The sequence below is a fragment of the Colletotrichum fioriniae genome (genome assembly GCF_027942845.1).
Source record: "Colletotrichum fioriniae strain IMI 355084 chromosome Unknown scaffold_1, whole genome shotgun sequence".
Taxonomy (NCBI): domain Eukaryota; kingdom Fungi; phylum Ascomycota; class Sordariomycetes; order Glomerellales; family Glomerellaceae; genus Colletotrichum; species Colletotrichum fioriniae.
In genome coordinates, this window is record NW_027076837.1 from 2,710,568 (window position 1) to 2,729,528 (window position 18,961).

Below are 18,961 nucleotides of genomic sequence, written 5' to 3' on the forward strand. Positions count from 1 at the left end.
CTAGTCTAGGTAGACACACGAAACAACGGGTGGATAATAGTGCGATTGTCGGTCGAAGGTGGCCAAACTGTACGAAGCATCCCAACAAATGACAGTGACAGAGGTGTCAAATCTTCAAAAGTTGGTCCGAAGTGAGCTGCCATCGTGCCATCGGTTATTCATGCCGGTGAGGTGCATGAGCTCCCGCCACGATGTATAGTCACTCCATTGACGCACTCAATTTTGCAGGGCCAAGGTATTCTTGCCTAGCGGCTGGTCTTCATGGCGTGTCCTCCTCGGCGCCAGGGTTGGGCATCTGGGTCGAGCTGATCCAGTTCTCCATGCTGGCTTGACCTGCAGGCTGCTTGGCACCCCTAGCTGCAGTCGAGGCTGCTAATCTTAGACCTTGGCGCTTTTTGACAACGAGGCAAAGCACACGACCGTAGATCGCGAAACCTTCATAGGAGACATCCAGTGCCATCTTCTTCTTATCGTCGCCGTCTTCCTCTAGGTCGGACCCAGTCTCTTGCTTCTTGACACGCTTGGACGGCCGGGGAGCATCATCGTCGGAGTCTATCTCAATCGCCGAAGCCTCGGCGCCAGCATCTTCGTCCGAGGTCATCGTGTAGTCGGCATCTTGATCATCGCGAGGTTCTCCGCGCTGTCTTTTTGATCGCCGAGGCCGGCTTGTTTCATAGACAGCGGGGATGCGGGAAAGGCCGGTAGTGTCGTCCTCGGATTCACTTTCCTGCCGAATAGGCACCGTACCAGCGGCTGCCTCGGACTCCATGTCCAGATCAATAGGTACGTCATTCGTTTCGTTTATCAGTTTGTTGGAGTTTGACTGCAACTTCCCGGGCACTTTGTCGCGGAAGTGCTTGTGCTTAGTGAGCAGCGAATGGCGCGTACTTGTCTCAGTCAAAAACATGGAGACCTCAAACTCATCTGCCAGATGTCATGATCAGCCAACTTTATTCGGTTCGAGAAATGGTCTCGACCGGGCTGATTACGACGGCGAGGGTTGGGTCGGGTTGAGCGGGGTGGTGACAGTGAGTAAAGCTGCGAAACAGGACGACAAACCTTGGACGACGACATCCTTGATAGTCTTCTTTTTTGAGCTCTTCTTCTTTGCCCTCTCTCTCTCCTTCTCTTCACGTAGTTTTGGTAGCACCAATGGACGGACGCTCTCGATGACTTTGGGTAAGATGGGATTCCGAGGATTGAGAAGCCAGCTTTGTGCCAATGCCGGATTGTCTAGATAGATGCGACACTCGAGAACGGAATACTTTGTGATTCTCAGATATCGGCGTAGAGGCGCCATCGTTGCTGTTTCCTACGAGACGCAGTTGCAGTGAGGCTCGAGTAGCATGAACTCAAGGGTGGATTCGGGGTGGTATTTGGCTGAGACGTGAAGAGGTAGCTTTCTGGAGAGGCCTATGCCCGATACAACGTGGTCGAGTCGTGCGCGGAAACCGAAGGTAACTCGAGGTAGTAAGTGGTCTGAGGAGCTTTCAGAAGAAAGGTTATGATGAAGTTGATGTTGAAGATGAAGTAACGTAAGGTAGGGAGCTGTAGATGAGTGACGGGTGCCTTGACTGCACGTCGTGACGTCGGGTGAGAGCGCCCCCACCTGCACAAAAGTACCTTTTCTAGCTGTAAGCGTGTGCATTTGCTGGTGAGCGAGGGATATGTACTTCGAAGGCCGCGCCGGCAAAAGTACCACCAGTAGCATTCTCCCTGCCCTGCAGCAGCGTTGCCCGTGCAGTTGCTCCCGCAGGGTGACCACTGAACGCAGCACGACACTGGATGCGCCTGCCGCCAGTGACCTCAGGCAATTAACAAGGGTCCACTTAAATTTTCTCGGAATCGCGTCGTCCAGCTCCGGTGCCGCGTCCAGAAGCTCTGGCTATCGACTTCCCGCTCTGTCAATGGCCGAACCTCAAAGTCCGCACCGCAGTTCGACTCTCTGTTCCTCTCCTTCGTAGTGATGCTGACAAAGCGATCATGTCGAAGTCATGGGCATCGACACTGAGGCTACCTAAATCCACCTTCCCGTAAGCTTTCCCAGTCTTCTGGTGCAGCTACCGCCGCTCCTCCTCGGCTCCGTCCTCAGCTGACCCATGGCCCGGACCGTCTCAGACCGCGCCCGCTCTCGCAGTTCCGTCCCGAATACCTTCGCCGATCCGCCGACGACTTCTACAAGTGGCAGTTATCCAATGACTCCAGACCAGAGTTCACTCTGCACGATGGGCCCCCATACGCAAATGGTGGCCTTCACGCCGGTCACGCCTTGAATAAGATCCTCAAGGATATGATCAATAGAGTCAAGGTCCAGCAAGGTCCGATAGTACCCCGGACTCGCTTTCTATGCCGACGCCTAATTCCAGTCTTGTAGGATATCGTATACGCTACAGGCCCGGCTGGGATTGCCATGGCCTTCCTATCGAAATGAAGGCCGTTGGCACGTCGGGTGGCAAGGGCATGACACCGGTAGAGATTCGTAAGGCTGCGAGACAGCTGGCCTCTACCACCGTCCTGGAGCAGATGGAGGGCTTCCGCTCGTACGGTGTCATGGCCGACTGGGACGCGCGATGGACGACAATGGACCCCGACTTCGAGGTCAGGCAGTTGCGCTTGTTCAAACAGATGGTACGGCGAGGCCTCATCTACCGCAAAAGTAAGCCCGTATACTGGTCGCCATCGTCGAGAACCGCGCTGGCGGAGGCCGAGCTGGAGTACAACGAGAACCATGTTTCGACAGCAGCTTACGTTCGGTACCCAATCATTGGCGGCCCCTCCTTGGATGGCTTTACTGGCCAGCTCTACGCAATCATCTGGACGACCACTCCCTGGACCCTCCCGGCCAACAAGGCCATTGCAATTCACGAAGAACTGGACTATGCAGTTATCGCCGTCAATGGAAGCGCATACCTCACAGCAGTCAGCCGTCTTGAGGCCGTCAAGGCTCTCTTCCTCGAACAGGAGTCCCAGGTCATCGTGGCATCTATCAAGGGCTCCGAGTTGCGTGGCTTGCAGTATAAGAACAGGCTGCAAGGGGCCAACTCTGCACCGCAACCAATCATCCATGCAGACTTTGTGTCAGCAGACTCTGGAACCGGCCTTGTTCACATTGCTCCTGGCCACGGTTTCGAGGACTACGAGGCTTGCGCGCAACTAGGCATTGATGCCTTCGCACCGATCGATGACGAAGGAAACTTCACCCGCGAAGCTTTCCCAGACGATCCCGAAAAGCTAGCCGAAGCCTCTTCGATCCTCAAGGGCGGCAGCAAGGCCGTTCTCGCTCTGATTGAAGACGATGTTCTCCAGGCAGCAAAGTACAAGCACAAATACCCCTACGACTGGAGGACGAAACAGCCCGTGGTCATGCGGTCGACCGCTCAATGGTTCGCCGATGTTGGTAGTATCAAGAATGACGCTCTCGACGCCCTAAAGGAAGTCAAGTTTGTACCATCAACCGGACGCAACCGCCTTGAAAGCTTTGTTGTTGGTCGTAGTGAGTGGTGCATTTCTCGCCAGCGTGCCTGGGGCGTTCCCATCCCTGCTCTGTATGATGCCAACGGAGATGCCGTGGTGACGGAGGAATCCGTCGACCACATTATCTCGGTCATCCAGAAACGTGGTATTGACGCTTGGTTCTCCGATGCTGCCGATGAACCAGCTTGGGTTGCGCCGTCTCTGAAAGGAAGCTACAGACGTGGTACCGACACCATGGACGTCTGGTTCGACAGCGGAAGCAGTTGGACAGAGAGTAAGGGTCAAGCCGACATCTACCTCGAAGGATCTGACCAGCACCGCGGCTGGTTTCAGTCAAGCTTGCTTTCGTACGTCGCCGCGCAAAGGGCCGAGGGCGACGCGACATCCCAAGCGCAGCCCAAGTCTCCCTTCAAGACCCTCATCACCCACGGCTTCACGCTAGACCATACCGGCAAGAAGATGTCAAAGTCGATCGGAAACACCATTTCACCCGGCCAGATCATGGATGGTACCCTACTGCCGCCGATCAAGGTCAGGGGCAAGGCCAAGGTCGCGGGCGCCGCCCCAACCTACGAGGCTCTGGGACCCGACGCCCTCCGTCTCTGGGCTGCCAGCTCAGAGTACACCAAAGACGTAGCCATCGGCCAAGCAGTCCTCAAGTCCGTCCACACCGTACTGGTCAAGTACCGCACAATCATCAAGATGCTAACGGGCTCGATGCACGAGTCTGCCCGGACTGCGCCCACAACGACGCTGGACCACATCGCCCTCATCCAGCTGCGCGACGTCATGGCGGAAGTCGAAAAGGCCTTCGCCGCACACGAGTTTTACAAGGCGTTCAGTGCGCTCAACCGCTGGGTCGCCAACGACCTGTCCGCCTTCTACCTCGAGGCGATGAAGGACCGCCTTTACTGCGGTGACGGCGGCGGCGTGCTCGAGCCCATCTTCCTCGGCCTCCTCCGCATGCTGTCGCCCATGACGCCGCTCCTGGTTGAGGAGGCGTGGGACCACCGGCCCGAGTACATCAAGGCCGACAGCAGCATTCTACACCCCTTGTACACCCCCTACGACGCGCCTGTCCACAGCAGAGCGCCCTCGGTCATCGGGGAGGCTTTCCTCCGCAAGGACCTTCCCGTTCTGATGTCCGTCCAGGGCGCCGTCAAGGCCGCTCTCGAAAAGGGACGTGCGGCCAAGGTCCTCGGGTCGTCGCTGCAGTCTTCTGTGGTTGTCACGACAGAGGACCAGGCCGTCGCCGGCGTGCTGGCCAAGTACGGAGAGGAGCTGGAGGCCATGTTCGTCGTGTCCTCGGTCGAGACGAACACGGAGGTGCCCGACCAGCCGGAGTGGCGGTACGACGAGACGTTTGAGGTCAATGGCGCTAGGGGGACGGTCTCGGTGTTGCCGCCGAACGAGCACAAGTGCCCGCGCTGCTGGCGGTATATTGCACCCAAGGAGGAGACGTTGTGCGGGCGTTGCGATGATGTTGTGGCGAGTTTGTAGGAATAGAAGAGAAGGAATGTATAAATGTAACAACAGCTAGCTCCCAATGCAAAGACGAAAAGATACCACTTGGAGGATATTCCGCTCAGGAGGCCGGCGATGATGGGTGTTCTTCTGTGTTTCCATAAGAGTTTGACAGATGAAGTCTATTCAATGCTCCGATGCTCTAATGGCTAAGAAGTTTTCAGGGGGTACATGTGAACTTTCTTGACTTTCCTGACTTTGTTATCAAGCCTTCAGATACCTTGTTCTCACTGACAGGTGTTTCTCAAACAAGACCAAAACTAACGAGACCCCGGCTCTATTTCGAAGCAGCACGTGTCAAATCACGAGAACGTCAGAGAAAGGTAGCAGCATGCCAGATATCGCTCATGCAAAAAAAAATTAAAAAAAATTTGAACAGTAGAATCACCAACTCCTATTCCCAAGGGTTGCCCGCTAAAACACACATTCTTTCTCATCATTTTTTTGCCCGCCAACCAGCGTCTCCATGTTTACTTCTGCAGAGGCTGGCCCATACCGCCGTACGTAACCATCTTGGTAACCTGGTACTCGGAGACACCATACAGCGATCCCTCCCTCCCGAACCCAGACTCCTTGACACCCCCAAACGGCGCCGCCGGATCCGAAATCAGCCCCGTGTTGACGCCCACCATGCCGACTTCAAGATGCTCCGCGACGCGGTGCACGCGCTGAATGTCCCTCGAGAAGAAGTACCCCGCCAACCCGACATTCGTCGCGTTAGCAAGCTTCACGACCTCCTCTTCCGTCTCAAACTTGAACAAGCCCGCAACGGGACCGAACGTCTCCTCAGTCGACATGGCCATGTCCTTGGTCATACCCGTGATAACGGTCGGCTCGTAGAAATTGTGCCCGAGCTTGGAAATCTTGTTCCCACCCACGACGACTTTGCCACCCTTTTGCTCCGCGTCGCGGACGTGGGACTCGACTTTATCGATGGCGCGGTCGTGAATTAGAGGTCCGTGGGTGATTCCCTCCTCGAAGCCGTTTCCGACCTTGAATTCCTCCACCTTTGCGGCGAATTTCCGCGCAAACTCGTCGTAGACGCCGCTCTGGATGTACAGCCTATTCGCGCAGACGCACGTCTGACCAGAGGACCTGAATTTGGAGGCGATGGCGCCCGCAACGGCGGCATCGACGTCGGCGTCGTCAAAGACGATAAAGGGGGCGTTGCCGCCGAGTTCCATGGAGAGTTTCTTGAGGGTGCCGGAGCACTGCTTCATGAGGAGCTTGCCGACGTTTGTGGAGCCCGTGAAGGAGATCTTCTTGACGGTGGGGTTGGTGGTTAGGGCCTCGCCGACTTCGGGGGTGTTGTCGAGCGAGGTGACGACGTTGACGACGCCGGCGGGGATGCCGGCGCGGTGGCCTAGTTCGGCGATGGCGAGGGAGGTGAAGGGGGTTTCGCCGGGGGCTTTGCAGACTACGGTGCAGCCTGTTGCGAGGGCGGGGCCGATTTTGCGGGTGATCATTGCGGCGGGGAAGTTCCAGCTGGGGGTGTGTTAGTCTTGCAAACGATATCCTCCATAGATCACAAGAGAAAAGGGAGAAGGAGGGGGGGGCATACGGTGTGATGAGACCACAGACGCCAACAGGCTCCTTGATCGTCCAGACGCGGTTCCCGGGGACGGAGGAAGGAATGGTGTCGCCGTAGATACGCGGGGCCTCCTCGCTGAACCACTCGAAAAAGTTTGCGGCGTAGGTGACCTCGCCCTTGGCGTCGGCGACGGGTTTGCCGTTCTCCCAGGTGATGAGGGTGGTCAGGTCCTCTGCGTTCTCCATCATGAGGTCGTACCACTTGCGCAGCAGCTTGGAGCGCTCGCGGCCCGTCTTGGTGCGGAAGGTCTCAAAGGCGGTGGCGGCGGCGGCGATGGCGGCGTCCGTGTCGGCTGCGGAGAATTCGGGGCATGATGCAATTTTGGTGCCGGTGGCGGGGTCTGTGATGGTTGTTAGTTTTCTGGTCTTTCATGTATGTCTATGCAGGGACAGAAAGTCAGGATGGTAAGGGTGGGGGAAGTGTACCGGTCACGTCAAAGGTCTTGCCAGACTTTGCCTTTACCCATTCGCCGTTGACGTAGCAGACATCCTGCTTCAGGAGCGAGGGATCTTTGAGCTGTGTGAAGTGTGAGTGAGTGAGATTTCATATGAGGATGAGTGAGTGCAGCTCAGATGTTGCGGGTGGTATCTAGAGTACCTTGGGAACCATGGTTGAAGCGGCTCTGAGAGTGAAGGGGATATACGGTGTCCGAACAGATCGGAAAATGGTTCTGGGTACAAATCGTGACGCCGGGGCGACTGCTCTCTGTAGTGCGATGGGCATTGTGATGGATCGGAGAAAAGGACGAAGCTCTTGGTTCGTTGTTGATAAAGGACGTGGAAAGTGCGGGGAGCTTAGCTATCCGTCTGGTCTAAGGGGAATTAAGCTTCAAGCTTGGGGGTCCTATGAGGATGACGCGCTCAAACGCTTCCCTTGGTGACCGAAGAGACGCTGGATTGGCAATTGAGGTGTGTGAGATGCGGTTGCAGCTGTCGATGATCTTCAACGGCAGTTATCAACGACTCAATTGGCGAATGTTGGGCGAGCGACAACGGAGATGTGGTGAGAGAGCTGGGTGTCACTGTGTCAGTGATGAGTGACAGAGGTACCGGGTGACGTTCGATGACGTCCACCCCACTTTGTTGACCGGCCCGGTTGGGTTTACCGCAGACCGGCACGGAGGTGGTTGGTGGGGTGTGTTAGGGCGCTGCACGGTGACAGGGCGGAATTGCTAACAGATAACATAAGGTACCCTAAAGTATGTTAGCACCTGGATCCCATACCTGACTGGGCAAGTACATGATGCCAGTCACGGCCCGGCAACCGAGGACTACAGTCAAGAGCTCAAAGGACGGGTGTTCCTGCCTTTGATGGCGTCTGGGATTGTTCCTGGGTAAGGTGTCTATACGGATACTTTGAGTTAAAGTAGGCAGGCAGCTTCGCTAGAGCTCTTGCTATGTTGGACTCGGTACATTGATACTTCATCTTTGTGATTTCTGAGATACCTAGGTACACCTACAAGGCACAGCATGAACTTGATCTGATCAGCCAGGCGCACGCTCCAGCTGTTCATCTCATCTTCTGTCTCTTCATGGAAGGGAAAAAAAGCTCAACTTGGCCTAGAACCTTTGATTCCACTAACTTAGTTGGTAGTCTACGGTACTCTTTTATAGACCAGCCTTCAAAATATCACCAGTATCGGGCGAGCCTCGCTTCATAGTCAAATATGCACGGAACCTAAATCGAAAATAATTCCCGATCCTACAGCCAAAAACCCTGGTGAATACACCAACGCAGGCCAAGCCGTCACTCCACCCCCCCTCCTCCCCGCGTTGATCTCGCCCGTCCCAATAGCGTAAACGACCTGCATGCCGTCACGCTCCTTTGCCGCCTGCCAAATCATGGCCATCGCTCGCTATTCTATTTCCTTGCTTCTCCTCACCTTCCTCTCAGCTAGCAAGCTGCAAATCTCCCCTTGGCGACAACGTAACAACGCAATGCCACAAAAATGATCAGCTATAATCCCCACGACGGCGCCGTTGCCCACCCATGTGGGAAAGCTTATTTTTACTTCACTCTCTCTCTCTCTCTCATCGACATCCTCCCCGCTGAGATAGCCGCCATTTCTCGCACGCCCCCCACCCATCATGTCGTCCGTCATCAGGTCCGTAGGCTCGGCCCTGGGTGACGAGCTCGAGTGCTTGTTCTCTGCCTTTTCGCCTTGGTTCTATGCGTTAAAGTTGCCTTCTGCTCTGACCGGCGCTGTTGAGCTGCTACTTGTAGCCGCCGTCAATGTCACCGTCCCCGGTCCTAAGGAGGCGAGTCCCGTCTTTGATGCCTTTGTGAGCTACTCGCTCGAGTTTGCCTTTTTTCCAGACTTTGCCGGTACGTCTGCTCCATACAAAATACCCTCACAAAGTAAAATGTCACTCATCATGATATTCTAGGAAACGCCTCGGCACCAAACAAGTTCTCAGACAACCTGCTTGCCAACTTGGGTAACCTACAAGGCGTCCGCCCCTACATTCGCGTAGGCGGAAACACCCAAGACTACGCCCTCTATGATGAATCTCTCCCCTACGCCGTGAATGGCACCTACGACTTCGCCAGGTCAAAGGACTATCCGACTACCATCCACATCGGCCCCTCCTTCTTTGAGTCTTACAGCACTTTCAAGGACACCAAATTCACTCACGGTTTCAACCTAGGCCTAGGCGGCAACCGCTCAGAAGGATGGGACACCCTCAAATCCACTGTTCCCTTGGCCTGCAAAGCCATCGGCAAGGACAACCTCGACGTCTGGGAATACGGAAACGAGCCGGACCTCTTCTCCACCTCGGCCCAGGGTCCCGTCCGCCCTTCGTCCTGGAACGAGACAATCTACGTGGAGCAGTGGCTCAACGGCACTCGCGAAATCGCCTCCGTCCTCGCGGAAGCGTGTCCCGATTTTCCCAAGCCCGTCTTCATGGCGCCCTCCAACGCCGGCACCGCTAATCGACTCCGCGCACCCGCGCAATGGGCCGCCGGCCTGAACACGGATGACAACGTCGCCCTCTTCTCGACGCACAACTACATCAGCGGTGCCGAGAGCCCTGGAGTGACGCTCCGGGGCACGCTGATGAACCACACCCGGACCGTACAGTCCGTTCAGGCTCACGTGAAAGAGTACGCCAATATCACAGGCCGCTTCGACAACGTGCCGCCCCATATCTACGGGGAACACAACTCGCTGTATAACCAGGGCAAGCCGGGGCTTTCAAACTCGTTTGGCGCCGCACTCTGGGGCGTCGACTTTAACCTCTTTGCTGCGTCCCAGGGAATCAAGCGCGTTCACATGCACATGGGCACCGATTATCGTGTAAGACTCTCCTTTTCCCCTCTCCGCGGCGTCCATACTGATAGCTAAACGTCCACACAGTACCAAAGCTGGCAACCCGTTCACACGAACACAACCGCTCTCGGCACAAAAGCCCCTTACTACGGCAATATCGCCATCGCAGCCTTCCTCGCCCCGTCAAAGGCCTCCCCCACGACCCCAGTCTCTGTAGCCCACATCCCCCTCCCATCTTCCGACCAGGAAACAACATCCGCCTACGCAGCCTACCACGACGACACCCTCACCCGCATCCTCGTCATCAACCTCAACCCGCACAACTCCACCGTCAACGGCACGGGTACGACGCCCGACCCGGACAGCAACCCCGTTCGCGGGGTCAAGATGTACAGCTTTGCTGTACCGTGGGCCAATGATGTATTCGCCAATGTACGGCGGCTGGCGGCGAACGGGAGCGATGCCATTTCCGGGGTTACGTGGGACGGGTGGAGCTATAATTACGAGCTGGACGGGGGCAAGCCTGTGAGGTTGGGAAATGTGACTGTGGGAGAGACTGCGATTGTGAATAGGGGGAGGGTTACTGTTGCTGTGAGAGATAGCGAGGCTGTCATTGTTAGTCCTGTTTTGGGGTGTAGGGCGAAGAGGAGGTTGTGAAGTCTTTTCGTATTCCAAGTGACTAACATTATGATAATCCGATTTACACCCACAACTGTTTAATGCTATTCGTTTCTACAAACCACCACACTCAACAGTCCCATCCCCACCAAACAACCACCACGTACCAAGACACAAAATATCAAACAGTCGTAACACCGGCGTCACATCTCACCTCTTCTCCCCAAACTGCCTCTCCACCTCCCTCGCAAACTCCCCCACCGTATCAAACCGCCACTCAAACCCAACATCCCCCTTCGTCCCTTCCCAATCCCTCCCACCCTTCCCCATCCTTGACATCGCCGCCCCTCGAGATCCAAACGCTCCTCAAACCGAACCTCTTCGCGGGGACGTGGTCGGCAGTCAAACTCCGCGCGACGTGCAACAGCCCCTCTCCCCGCTCATCATCCCACTGTACACCAAAGTCTTGCTTGACATGTTCAAAAAGGTAGGTGAAGTTGCCGTCGGCGGGTTTGTAGCTACCTATCTGTTCCGCCGTGTACACGGCATCAAACTCGACGGGAGAAAAATGCGTCAGAGTGCGGGAGATGTTGGAGGCGTCAATGTTGGAGAGGATGATTAGTTTGTAATGTCTTTTTAGGATGTCCAACCCGGGGATGGTATCTTCAAAGGGAATCCAGGTTCCTGGGAGGGAGCCAAAGGCCGTGGCCTCTTCTTCCGTGACATGTACACCGAGTTCTGCTGCGAGGGCGAGGAAGGAGGAAGAGAGGTTGAGGTCGTAGCGCAGGGTTGGGGAGGAGGATTGCAGGGCTGCGGAGAGGGTATCGAAGCGTTTTGTGAGGGATACTTCTGTGGGAGGGGGGTCGGTGGCGAAAGAGGAGGAAGTGTTGTTGTTGGTGTTTGTCGAGGAGGGAGGAGGAGGAGGAGGAAGACGGGAGATGATGGGTTGGAGACCGGCGCGGAGACCGGATTCCCAGTCTATCAGGGTGCCGTAGCAGTCGAAGGAGAGGGCTTTGAATTTTGTGAGGTCTGGGTGGGAGGTCATGTTGGGCAGATGATGGGTAGATGGATGGGTAGGTGTAAAAGGGATTTGTTGTCTTATAAGACTGGCTTGAGGAAGTTTTTCTCGAGTTGGGAAGAAATTGGTCAATGACACCGAAGTCCAGAACGTAAAATTTCGAAAAAAGGTCTCACTATTTAAGCTGGTAACAAAAAACAAGAAAGGAACATGAAGAGGGAGAGAGATGGAAAACATCAGTCTTTTATAGCAATTCTCAGGAAGACGGGCGTGGTGTAGTATAGTGTATTTCCTACCCAGCATCCTCAAGGGCGCGGATGACGAGCGGGGAGATCGCCACCTCGCAGCACATAGCACATCATCATCACCTTCCCCCAAAGACCATCGTATCCGATACTCTACCCATCCATTCCTCTTTGGGCTGTACGAATGAAAACGAAAAAGCTCATAAGCTTGCAAACATGGTCAACGGTAGAAGTAAAGCGGTGACAAACAGCGTAGAATTAAAAAAACAACGTCCTCAAAAGAAGTGTCATGGGTATCAACAATACCAATAAGCCTGCCTTACACGCCATAATCCTACCCAATCGAATGTAAAACCTCAAAACCCTGTAATCGCCATTTGTACAGTCCAACCAGTTTGCATACTCTGACAATTCCATCCACAGCCGCCTCTTCTCAGCGCCAAAAACACTTCGCTAATAACCACCTAATTCAACCGCGGACTCTTCCTTCTGGGCCCCAAGCTCGACGAAAAGGACGAAGGGGGCAGATTCTCCCGCCCCTCGATGGGAAGCAAGCTAGCATGCTTGCGACCCTTCACCACAGGCCTCGTCGAGGTCCGTTTGCTAAACAGCAGCGGGGCCGTGTTCTCGTTGATGGACATGATGCTCGTCGCCGGGTCGAAGCCGTGGTTACCGGTCGTGTTGGGGTTCACTTCGCGAAGGCTCATGTTAAAGGGGGGCATTTCCGAAATCATACTAAGGGCCGACATACGAGTCGACGTGCGCGCCGGTGGCGGTGACCGGGACATGTCGTTTTCCGTGTCCGAGAAGACCATAGCTTCGGGCGCGGGCTTGGTGGGTGTGGCGGAATCGCTGAGCTCGGCGAGGAGAACCCTCGTGCGCTTCAGTCCGGGGCAGATCGGTCGGGTACCGATACTGGACCTTCATGGGCGTCTCTCCTGTCGGGCGGTACTCCTGGATGGTTGTCGTTTCAATGTCCTTGCGGAGCGCGGTCAAGGGCTTCGACAATTGCTGAGTCAACGGTTCCAGCCCTTGCTGCATCTCCTCGGTTTCGGTCTCCATCTCCTCGCCAAGGTCCTTGACACGGTCAAAGGTAGTCTTGAAGTGGCTCGAGATGTTGCCGAACGACTTCTCCACAGTAGATGATAGGCCCTGCATGGACTCGTTGTGGCGTTCGTGATGCGAGGCGTTCTCGGAACGAGCGCGAGTGACAAAGTCGTCCAGCGCTTCCATTTGGACGTCGAGGTCCTTCAGTTGCTCGTCCACAACACGAACAGTCTCGGCGTGAACCGACTTCGTGGTTGCTTGGATAGCCGTGCTGTGTTCCTCGGCGACCTAGTCGTTTGTTAGCATCTTGTGCAGCCATTCATGGCGCCTCTTCCACTTACAGTCCAGTCATCCTTCACCTTCTTCTTCATTGCGTCACGAGACTTGGCCACATCAACAAGGAAGTGGCCTTCCTTGGTATCCCATGCGCCCATATCCTCAGAATACTGGGTCACGGTGTCTTGCAGCGTCATATTCGTGGCCAAGACCTTCTTTTGCAACTGCGCAGTCTTCTCGGCGAGGCGCGTCTCTTGAGTTGTCGCCTGAGTATTAATCAGGGATGCAATCTGGGTCAACAGATTTTGTCGGTCCAGTGCCGCTTGCTTCCTCTCCTCATCCAACACTCGCTGCATCTGAGCCGAGGTGGCCTCGTTCTCCTCGATAACATTGCTGGTTGCGCTCTCGAGCTGTTGTCTTAGTTTGTCGGATTCACTTCGCTGTTCTGTGATGTGCTTCACGAGTTCCTCAAACATGCTCTTGAACTCCTTGCCCAGAGAGCTGTACGAAGAGTGCAACTATGGATATGTTAGCTTTCAAGGCCGGCCAAAAGTATCCGCAATGTCTTACCTGGCTGTGGAAAGTGTCGAGCTCGCTGAGGACATCTGCCGCAATGCGCTCCGCAGCACCAGCAATGGCATGGAGACTCTCTCCGACCTGCTGCTTGACGGTGTCGCGCACGACCTTGATCTCCTCGAGAACATCGTCCATCTCATCCTTGGACTTCTCGTTTTGTTCCAAAAGCTCCTTTCTCGATTCCGCAAATGAGTCGAGCTGCTCGTCGAGGAACTGCTGGGTAGAAGACAGCTTTCCCAACTCTTCGCTGACAAAAGCGTTCATGCGCTCAGAGATACCCGAGATATTTTCCCGCTGCTTCTCTTGGAAAGTCTGTACACGCTGCTCCACCAAGTTCGTCACCTCGGACACTTCGGCTTGTGCTGTGCCCCATGCGCTTCGGTTAATGGATTGGAGCTCCGACTTTCGCTTGTTCTTCGCTCTAAGACCATCCACATCGTGGACCGTCTTTTGCAGGGTCGCAATGAGCTCTCCACCAACTTCGACCAGCTTCTCCTCGGTTTCCTGGTGAGCCTTGCGGAGATGAGTCTCCTCGGCGAGGCTCCTTCTTGTGGCCTGAAGCACGACCTCAGTCTGTTCGAGAACTTCCTGGGTCTCATCGAGCTCGGCCTTGGTACCTTCGTGGTCTTTCCGCAGCCCCATGAAGCTAGATGTCAGAGCGAATAGCTCCTGCACCTTGTTCTTCAGGTTACCCTCGAGAGTTTCCATCTTGGCTGCCTGTTCCTCCATGACAATGCGACGCGATTCGCTCTGTGCCGTCATCTCCTCGTAGCTCTCGTTGGAAAGGTAAACACCGTTGCGTTGCCGGGTCGTAATCAGCTCGCTCTTCAGCCTCTCAATCTCGGTCGCAAAGTCCCTGAGGAGCATCCTCTTGTTGATCATTGCGTTCATCTGCGGCTTGTTGCGGATATTCTTGGCCCGGAATGCATAGTCGAGTGTTGAGATTGTCTCCTCGAGGTTGCTCTTTGCCGGCGAAATGGTGGCAATGATACACGTCTTCGTCTGTCCGCCCAAGGAGTCTTGCAAAAGTCTCGTGAGCTTCGACTCTCTGTAGGGGATATGTTGGCCCTTGTCGACCAACGCGTTGATGACGCGGCCGAGTGTCAGAAGACTCTTGTTGATCAAGCCCGCCTCGGCAGCCCGCTTGTTCTCCGCCCCGGATCGTTGAATGTTCTCACTACCGGCCAAATCGACGAGGTTGAGCTTGCCGGCGCTAACGTAGTCGTCACTTCCATCCTCGCCCTTCTTGCGGACGTAGGCGGTAACAGTGAAGACCGTGTGACTCCGGGAGCTGAGATCGTTGCACTTTGTCGCCGCGACCTGGCGCTTCAAGCTTCCATCCTGAAGAACCTTGATACCTTCACCGGCGTTTCTAATGTGTCTCTCTTCCATGCCCTGCACCACTGTCGTCGCGTGTCTCCTCGATGTGTCGTCAAAAATCTTCAACTTCGGGCCGTCCTCGACAGCAATCAGATCGCGTAATTCTTCGTTGTAGAGTTCGATGAATGAGCACTTGACGCAGCTTTCGGTGTCGTCCACTTCGAGTTTGTTGAACAGCGCGTGGAGAGCTCGGGGGATGATGCCGGCATTATCAGAAAGGAGACCAAGGGTTTCTGTCATGTCACCTGACATGGTGTATGTCTTGCCCGTACCGGTCTGGCCGTAGGCGAAGATTGTGCAGTTGAAGCCAGCGAGCATCTACACTGTGTCAGCCAAATGTCAATATCCAGGTAACATCCAAAACGCACCTCATCCAAGATGGGCTTGACGGTATCATCAAAGACCATGGTCTGGTCAGCAGCGGCCGAAAAGACGCGATCAAAGTTATAAGTCTTGTTGCTCAGCGCATTCGGGCCGAGCTTCAGTTCGACGTTCTTGCCCTTTGCGCCATCAGCCTGGACGACGACGGCGCTGTTCTCCTTGACTTCGCGATCGTTACGGCCTCTGCATCGGACGACGACGTTGATGTTGGTTTCCTGGCCCGGCGTATCAAAGTCATATTCGCGCTCCTTACGCTTCGTCGCGTTGGTGGCGACCGAGGCGACTGATTCGGCGGGCGAGGCGGGACGCTGTGTCTGGGAAGGGCCATGCTGGTATCGCAAGTTTGAGGTCCGCGTTCCCGGCCGCACGCTCGAGCGAGCCGCGGCGCCGGTGCGCAGATTCGACGAGGCCGTCCTCGTCAGCTCCCGTCTGGAGCTCATGGTTGAGGCTGATAGTGTCTTTCTTTTTTCGAATATTCGATTTGTGGCGGTGGTGAGTATAAAAGTTTGAATGAGGATACAATTCAGAATCGCAAACAACAGCTCGCCGGGGGGAAAGTAGGTGCCGTTTCGTGTTGAATGGTGTGAAAGTTAGAGCCGTCAAAAAGTAGTGGCAGTCGTCGGCATATCATGTTGACAATTACCAGGGTTAGTAAATAGAAGATGCGCGCTAAGTGGGGGCAAGCTCTGTGGTTGGTCTGCGGAGTCTGCCGTCACCCGAGCAACCGCCCCACTAGCTCATATGCCCACCGTTATTTCCTCCCCGTCCTCACCGGTGTCTCGGTCTGGTTCCTCACCACTCACCGACGTCGGCTCACCGAGATACACTGGTACTATAACGCACTTCGATTCACGGTGCAACGATGGATTCGGTATATGATATTCTACGTTTCTTTGCTTCCACTTCGGCTTCAAGTCTTCTACACAAAGCCGCAAAAGAGACTTATTCAGTATAATAGTAAGCTGTGCGAGAAACTAATGCATGTCTTCTGTCAATACGGTAGGTAGCCTTGACAAAATCGCGAATGCGTCTTTCATCCCCTTTGGCCATCAAGCCGATAAATTCATCCGCATAAGCGTACCAGCCCAAGCAGGCTTATTGGCACGCGTCAAGCTGAAATCGTCAACGACAACAAACCCCTGCCTTTCGTAGAACCTGTTCTCCGTCGTTAGAAATGATCGCATCATCTCAAATAACTCCTCTGCCGCACTCACTTGTTCAACTTCTTCTCGTTGCCAGCCCACGCATCAACATAAAGCTCCCGCATGCCCTCCTCGACACCGTACTCCTTGGCCCGTCGAATAAGCGCTTCTCCAGCGCCCTTGCGATAACGACCTGTCCGATAGTCCGTGACGATGACATCAAGATACACGAAATTGTCCTTCTTCCCCCCTCCAACTCGTCGCGAATCTTCTTCTCTTGATCAAACTGCCTCTTAACATGGCCCGGAAGCCAATTCGTGCGCACGAACGCGGCGCCGACAGATACGTAGCGCTTTCCGTCCTTGCCGACCCTGTACCGAAGGCCCGGCTCGTCTTGCCCGGCGTCGTGCGGGGTACTCGCCGTAGCGGCCGTCGGGGACCCAACCTCAATCTCAGCAATGAAGATTCGCAAAGCATCGCCTTCGCCGGTAGTCCGGTACCTCTCCGACGCCGCCACATCCTTGAGGTTCTCCTCGACGAAGCCGTTTTTCTGGCTAAAGGGCTGCGACCCCCACATCGCGCCGCTGCCGATGGCCGCGAGCGGCGCGAGGGTCGAGTCGAAGGCTTCTACGATGAAGTCCGCATCGTGAGAGGCTAGGCCAGCGTCTCTGACGTTCATTGGATTGATATCTTCGAGAGTGCGCCGCAGAGGCTTTGTCTCCGAGGCTGAGTGGCGATTGTATGGCAAGATGGAAAATTGTCGACGGCAAAAAGCAGGGTTGAAGGTCCCGATTAACATGCTCACCTACCTATTCAAGGTATAGTCAGCACCGCTTGAATCCTTTCCCATGTCGATACCAACGACACAGTGTTGAGAGAGCCACACCTTTAAACCCGCGAATCAGAAGCGGCGAAAGCGGCGAAAGCGGCAAGGCTTTTGATTCTTCGCTTGGAGAGAGAAGACCACGTCACACGAATGGATTCCGGCTCTGATGAGTAGATGATGGATGGAAAGGTCAAACTTGGCTTCATTGCGTTCACTGTGTGCGTTACGTCGTAACGCATCGTGTGCTCGAAGCTGCTCGAACCATACCTTGAGTCGGATCTATCTACTTCTTGGTTCTCCGAATATTACGCTTGTCGCTGGTGTCTACTTGACCAAGTGAAAGGATGCTATCCAGGCACAAGATGTGGTCGCAAGGATTCATCATTAGTGATGGGTTTTGATTGTATCTACATTGTGAGATGTACCAGTGGATTCTACTCAATGATGGCAGCTCGAGTTAAATGGACGCCTGAACGCCGACTCGCGGGCCGTGGTCGCCGGTGCTGAACTCATCAGGTACTAATCTGACGTTCGCTGACTTTGAACGTCCGCCAACGCATATTAGTTTGCTTACCACAACTAAGCCATGGTACGTTGTCTACGTACTTCCAAGCACTCGCAGTCGACATGCCGTTCATGAAGACGGCGTGGCCGACTCACGTTGCGGATCATCGTTGCACCACTGCATGAGGTGAACCCTATCGCCGACGGTAGTTGCTCTCAGATATCAGATCAAACTTTGACACGTCTTGGCACAGAGAGTGAGGCGAGCTTAACGCGGATGAGACTGCCTCGAGGCAAGCTTAGGCGGAAGCCGTTCGTAGCGACCTGCTTTCTTCAACGGGGATGCGATCACTCGTAGGTGCTCAACTTGCTACGCCAGGCAATGTTTCGTGGACGTCAAGATGAGCCATACTCTTTCAGTCCACGTCTTTGATGTCAATGATCTCCATTGTGCCGACATGTTAAGGCATGGGGCAACTGAGGTCCGACTGAGCTGTATCTGCCGGATTCAAGCGCTGGTATCATTGGGCATTGAGGCACCTACGTTGGGCATGAGTGCGAATTCGATGTTTAGCTATGCAATGGGATTCGATTGCAATGGTCCAGAGAGTAGGAGGTAAGTGAGTTGTGCATGCGACTTTTGAGGCCATAATCTGTGCGTGATCACACGGTCGGCCCACTTGTCGTCTTGAAACTGTCCGCTGACGCCGGCATCGATCTGCAAGATCCATCGTCGTACTTCAAGTTGAAGAACAAAACCCAACAGTAGTGGCACTGACGGGCAAGTCCGCGTATTCTTGAAGAGTCGAGTCAAGCAGCGATTGTGGAACCAGCACCTCTGCCGTAAAGGTTGTCGACCTGATATGACGAAGTCAGTGGAGATATCTGTCTGAGGAGAATGACCAGAGAGCAGCTCACAGACGTTTCCCTTGCTTTTTTTCTACTTGACGGCATGATCGTACCTAGCGCAGTAAATTGCGGACCCCAAGAAATGCAAGATACCCCGGATCGGGGACGCCGTAATTCTTGCAGGATTTGACGAATACAGCCTGAAGTATTGTAGTCTAGAAGATGCAAAGAAGCACTCT

At 54.8% G+C, this 18,961-nt stretch overlaps 7 protein-coding genes across 7 annotated transcripts; 2 read left to right on the top strand and 5 right to left on the bottom strand.

Annotated features, from left to right (window-relative positions):
• Nucleotides 1-259: 259 nt before the first annotated feature.
• Nucleotides 260-1,300, bottom strand: N0V96_000680 (uncharacterized protein; the record flags this gene model as incomplete). Its single annotated transcript, XM_053199025.2, has 2 exons — nt 260-924; nt 1,060-1,300. 2 exons carry the CDS (start codon nt 1,298-1,300, stop codon nt 260-262), a joined length of 906 nt encoding a protein of 301 aa, XP_053043532.2.
• Nucleotides 1,301-1,983: 683 nt separating this feature from the next.
• On the top strand, nt 1,984-4,974 carry ISM1 (isoleucine-tRNA ligase; the record flags this gene model as incomplete). Its single annotated transcript, XM_053199024.2, has 3 exons — nt 1,984-2,033; nt 2,119-2,318; nt 2,375-4,974. 3 exons carry the CDS (start codon nt 1,984-1,986, stop codon nt 4,972-4,974), a joined length of 2,850 nt encoding a protein of 949 aa, XP_053043531.2.
• Nucleotides 4,975-5,468: 494 nt separating this feature from the next.
• UGA2_1 (succinate semialdehyde dehydrogenase NADP+ linked) lies at nt 5,469-7,312 on the bottom strand (the record flags this gene model as incomplete). The annotated part of the gene is made up of 4 exons (XM_053199023.2): nt 5,469-6,483; nt 6,560-6,929; nt 7,015-7,105; nt 7,187-7,312. 4 exons carry the CDS (start codon nt 7,310-7,312, stop codon nt 5,469-5,471), a joined length of 1,602 nt encoding a protein of 533 aa, XP_053043530.1.
• Nucleotides 7,313-8,676: 1,364 nt separating this feature from the next.
• N0V96_000683 (uncharacterized protein) lies at nt 8,677-10,517 on the top strand (the record flags this gene model as incomplete). Its single annotated transcript, XM_053199022.2, has 3 exons — nt 8,677-8,914; nt 8,977-9,887; nt 9,948-10,517. The coding sequence occupies 3 exons, from the start codon at nt 8,677-8,679 to the stop codon at nt 10,515-10,517; spliced, it is 1,719 nt and encodes a 572-aa protein (XP_053043529.2).
• Nucleotides 10,518-10,755: 238 nt separating this feature from the next.
• On the bottom strand, nt 10,756-11,523 carry N0V96_000684 (uncharacterized protein; the record flags this gene model as incomplete). Its single annotated transcript, XM_053199021.2, has 1 exon — nt 10,756-11,523. The coding sequence occupies one exon, from the start codon at nt 11,521-11,523 to the stop codon at nt 10,756-10,758; it is 768 nt and encodes a 255-aa protein (XP_053043528.2).
• A 953-nt stretch (nt 11,524-12,476) lies between these two features.
• Nucleotides 12,477-15,841, bottom strand: KIP1_1 (Kinesin- motor protein; the record flags this gene model as incomplete). Its single annotated transcript, XM_053199020.2, has 4 exons — nt 12,477-13,076; nt 13,130-13,582; nt 13,635-15,338; nt 15,389-15,841. The coding sequence occupies 4 exons, from the start codon at nt 15,839-15,841 to the stop codon at nt 12,477-12,479; spliced, it is 3,210 nt and encodes a 1,069-aa protein (XP_053043527.2).
• A 770-nt stretch (nt 15,842-16,611) lies between these two features.
• Nucleotides 16,612-17,222, bottom strand: KIP1_2 (Kinesin- motor protein; the record flags this gene model as incomplete). The annotated part of the gene is made up of 2 exons (XM_065756000.1): nt 16,612-16,736; nt 16,772-17,222. The coding sequence occupies 2 exons, from the start codon at nt 17,220-17,222 to the stop codon at nt 16,612-16,614; spliced, it is 576 nt and encodes a 191-aa protein (XP_065615240.1).
• Between the last annotated feature and the right edge of the window lie 1,739 nt (nt 17,223-18,961).